Here is a 4,826-nt window from a genome sequence, read left to right on the forward strand (position 1 = left end):
CATCCGAACAAGAGGTGCTCTTGTTTGCCACTGTGACCATTCAGCACAGACATAGAAAACAGATATTAATCATCATTTGGACACACCAAGAAAAAAAAAATCACTTATGGGTCACAACAAAATGAGTCAGTATTTCAAAACTGCAAAACACGGTGGCTCTTTGTGTCCGCTTCCCGTTCCCAGGAATGCTGCTCGTCTTATGACTCGAGGTGGGGTTGGGGAGGTGAATGACATCACCGGTTGATCCACATTTGAATTCTGACACAGTGGCACCTTGTGTTCCTATTCACCCCCCACCTCCCCGCCATCTCCTCTCTGAAGCCTGATTTGTGCTTGGCTCTGCCTTTTCTTTCCTCCCTCAAAGAATACCTCCTTTTCTCTTCCTCCTCTTAAGCAGCTGCCTGCGTATGAAGTGGAGAAAATGACACTCCATCTCATGATGAATGGTCCTTGACCCCTGGAACCCGTTCCTGTGGGGCTCACTCGGAGCTGCATTTACATAAGCCAGGAGATCTCACGCACGTACTTGTTTACATCCGGGAAAAACCACTGATGCTCGCCACTGCTAAGGTGCTGCAAATGAAGATTAAATATTTGTTGATCAACCTCAGCTGTAAATTGGACAACCTTTACCGCTGTTTTTCCCTCTCAGCTCCCGCTTTCTGGTTTGACACACATCCGCAGTGGTGGGGTTGCCTCACTGAGAGCCCTTTTGTTACATGATTAATTACTCTGAGCAACAGTTATGGCGGGATTAACAATTAGCTAGACCTGTCAAACAGTCAGTCTAAGATGGCAGACTAATTGAGCGGCTGGTTGGCCATTGTGTCCCAGTATAAGGCCAAGGAAGTGGGGATGGTTCACAAGCCTTTCATCTCTTTTACAGGCCTAATACCGCGGCAGAAAAGGGCCCGCTATCAGGCACAGTGAGCTCGGGTAATTTTTCATGAATATTCATATGCCTCTTCTATCCGCAGTGAACTTTGCAAAGTTACCTTCATGGTGCATGTTCTGGAAGTCTACTGTTCTTATTCTGTTAGAGAGGATGTTCACGGACTGTAAAAAGTTGTACACACTGCAAAAAATGTCCATCTTACCAAATGATTTAGTCTTAAAATGGAAAATCTCACTGTGTCCTTATCTTGAAACTGAAGCAGCAATATTTTTTCCACCCTCATTTGTTGAAAATGTCTGGAGCACTGCAAAGAAGTCAAAATATCCTGCCCCAATGGAAGATTTATACTCTTCATTTAATAAAAATCAGGTTTTCAAGAGTGAATAAGTGACTGAAGTGCTATTTTTGGAAAGGAAGCAGCTCTAGAAAATGTGCTGTGTCCAGATTTTGAACACATAAAGATGATGAGCCGACTGAATTAACTATTATGTTGGTTAAGCATCATCACTAACAAAAGACAAAAAGACAAGAAAAAAGATCAAACCCAGAGCAGCCCCAGCCCAACAAAGAAAAAAATGACCAAAAAGTTTCTTATGAGCCAAGTTTTGGACAAGAAAAAAAAAGAAAAAGGAACCTGCAAGGCCACACAACTGAAGTGGCTTCCTCAAAGACTGTTTATCCCCGGTGTCCATGGGAAGAACCCCAGCGGAACAGATGCAACGGCAAGCCATGGCTCCTCATGAAAGGTTTTGCCTGGAGGCGGGGAGGCGAACGACTTGATCGTGAAGAAAGTCAATTGTTTTCCCGCTGAAAGGCAAAAAGCCCAGGAGGAGCTGCACCATGGTGTGTGGGACATATCAAAATATTTGACAGACTTCAGCATTATGAAAAACCTCCGTCCCTTTTTTTTTTGGAGGTTTTGTTTTTCCTCCCACCACCGACCCGTCACACTCCCATCAGGCCCCCTGACTGGCCCGTGTCATTGTTTGGGCCCTGAGAGTTCAAAGCGGGCCCTTTAGGAGCCGCTCAGTGTGCGCTGACACCATGTAATGAAATTAGCAGTTGTTGCTAAACAGGTTTCAATCAAAGAGTCCGAGCCAAGACCAAGTGCCCACTGTTCATGAATCACCTCTTTCACTGACTTATGGCAGACAGTCTGGGACATTGTTACTCCTTTCATTGACCCATCATTCAGCCAGGTAGTCCCACCGAGAATAAAAAACACTTTTTTTCAAAGAGAGACCTGGCTGAGAAAGCGGCACCAACAACAAACAGCGTACAATAACAGGCACAAAAGTCTTAAAAGTCAAGTGTTAGAATTAAAAGGTCAGTCCACCCAAACTGCAAAATAACATTCTCATACTTACTCGTAGCAGCGCCAGGCAAATAGCTTAGTTTGATCTGCTGAACTTTTGAGATAATTGTCTGTGAGATTTGTCACCACAATGTAACAACAGGGACTGGAAATGTATTTGTAGTTGCCAAAGTAAATTTCATAAAGTCTGGGTCACTCGCTGTGAACAGTTTTCAGTTGAGCAACTAAAGTATTATGTTCACTCAACTTATTTCGGGTAATTTTTAAAATCAAGTTTAAGTTTTTATGATTTGTTATGCAGCAAATATATAGATATATATTTTGGAAACAGGTTAATATATTCTTCACATTTTTCACTTGTCAAATAAGATTTTCAAGACCCATTCATAGATAGAAACTACTTGAAAATAAAACATGTTTATATCTGCGACACAGATTTCTTTTGTATTATTAATTGTATCTGTTGATGTATAGAAAATAGTAAAAAAAAAAAAACGTTAATGCAAGATAAAGTAATTATCGGCATTCATTAATGCGTTAACTTGGCCAGCTTAACTTTTAAATTTAAGGTGGTGTCAGTGGAAAACAGTTGTGTTTGTGTTTAAGGTGGTCTCAGTAGATGTGTGTTCTGTGTGGGTTCAGTGGAGGATTGTGGAATTTGTTTCAGATCTATTTTAAGTTTGTCTCTCTGTATTAGAAATCCTGGGAGGATTCATTCATTAGTTAATTCTCTGACCATAAATGGACCTCTTGGACTCATGGAGTGACAGCTATTTAAACCGTCTCACAGAGTAATCTCTCTGTTTTCTCTCCTCTTCTTCTCTTCACTCTGTCCTCTTTCATTCACCACTTATCATCTAAATCTACTCTTTATTTTCTTTCTGTTCTGTTGTAATCCGTCCATCATGGCCCCCAAGAAACCAGAACAAAAGAAAGAAGCACCGAAGGTTTCACCAGAACCAGAAATTGTTAAGGAACCGAACTTTGATCCACACAGCATCAAGGTCTGCCTCTGTCTAACCGTCTGTCTCTCTGTCAAACCGTCTGTCTGTCTCTCTGTCAAACTGTATGCCTATCTGTCTAGCTGTCTGTCAGTCTGTTTTTCTGTCTGTCTCTCAGTCTCTCTTTCTGTGTCTGTCTAACTATCTGCCTCCCTGTTGGTCTATCTGTCTGTCTTTATGTCAGTCTGTCTGCCTCTCTGTCAGTCTGTCCGTCTAACCGTCTGCCTCGCTGTCAGTCTGTCTGATTTCTCAGAGATGTTAAAAAGCGTAAGATGAAGTATAGATATATAGAAAAACAGATAAATTTTTTTTCTCCACAAAAATCATAAAATCAACAAAAGTTAGTTCAGACCAGAATTTTAAAGGGACCTACATTTTATTACATTCAATTTAGTTTTATTATTTTTCAAATAGTCCGTACTCCTTAAAACCCATAGACCTAACAGTTCAGTTCAGTTTAATTTCATTTGTATAGTGCTAGTGTTATCTCAGGACAATTTTCAAATAGAGAAGGTGTAGACCGAACTCCTTGTAACATTATTTACAGAGACCCAACAGTGCCAACATGAGCAAGCACTTGGCGATGGGGGCAAGGAGAAAGTGCCTTTTTCAAAAACATAGGACAGACCCTTCGGCTCTACGTGGGTGGTCGTCTGCCTTCCAACAGAGAGAGAGAGAGAGAGAGAGAGAGAGAGATGCGCTAATGGTAGTGACTGATGATGAAGAAAGACCACCATGAGCAAGTATTTGATGACCAACGGCAAGGAGAAACGTCCTTTTAAGAAGGCAAAACCTTGGGACAGACCACTCGGCTGTATGTTGGGCTGTTGTCTGCCTTAATCGTGTTTTACTTTGTGTAAAATAAAGTATTAAATTGTAGAAGTACCTGAAGGAACTACAGTATACTGAAGTACTCATGTTCAACTCCACATGTGCAGATTACTGATCAGAATGTTAACGTATTTTCAGATTGACTTCAGTGCTGATCAGATTGAAGGTAACACACACACACCATTAATTGAATCAGAGCTAACAACTATTTATGGACTAATCTCACTGTATAAACACTGCTGTGTGTGTAGAGTTTAAAGAGGCCTTCCAGCTGTTTGACAGAACTCCAGAAAACCAGATGAAGATCTCATTCTCTCAGTGTGGAGACGTGATGAGAGCTCTTGGACAAAATCCAACCAACTCTGAAGTCTTCAGAGTTCTGGGACACCCCAAATCTGAGGGTACACACAAACACAGACACATTTGTTTATATTTGTGTTGAACTAATCATATCTTCATACAAATATCAATTCAACTTTATTTTTATAGACCCTTTGATACATGTTGGTGCAGTTCAAAGAGTAACAAGTGTAGACAGTGATAGAGTGAAATAAAACTAGATGACAAAATTAATGAGATAAAAAATGACAACAAAATAGATGTAACAGTTCTAACAATAATATAGTATTTCATAAAAGCTTTACTGGAAACTACATACAATAGATGATTAAAATTACAAGACTAAATAAGAGAAATAAAATCAATAAAGTTGATAAGAAATAAAATAATAATAATAATAATAATAATTAAAGCTGCAAGCAGCATTGAACGGGACCTCACAGCC

At 40.2% G+C, this 4,826-nt stretch overlaps 1 protein-coding gene across 1 annotated transcript; it reads left to right on the forward strand.

Moving 5' to 3' along the window:
- Window positions 1–2,965: 2,965 nt before the first annotated feature.
- LOC118340001 (myosin light chain 4-like) lies at window positions 2,966–4,443 on the forward strand (the record flags this gene model as incomplete). The annotated part of the gene is given in 3 exon segments (XM_035677842.1): window positions 2,966–3,214; window positions 4,181–4,208; window positions 4,294–4,443. Coding segments are annotated over 3 exon segments (277 nt in total), but the record flags the coding sequence as incomplete, so codon positions are not given.
- Between the last annotated feature and the right edge of the window lie 383 nt (window positions 4,444–4,826).

The sequence above is a fragment of the Morone saxatilis genome, unplaced genomic scaffold (genome assembly GCF_004916995.1).
Source record: "Morone saxatilis isolate NCDOM2014 unplaced genomic scaffold, NCSU_SB_2.0 Contig6, whole genome shotgun sequence".
In the NCBI taxonomy this organism is placed as follows: Eukaryota; Metazoa; Chordata; class Actinopteri; family Moronidae; genus Morone; species Morone saxatilis.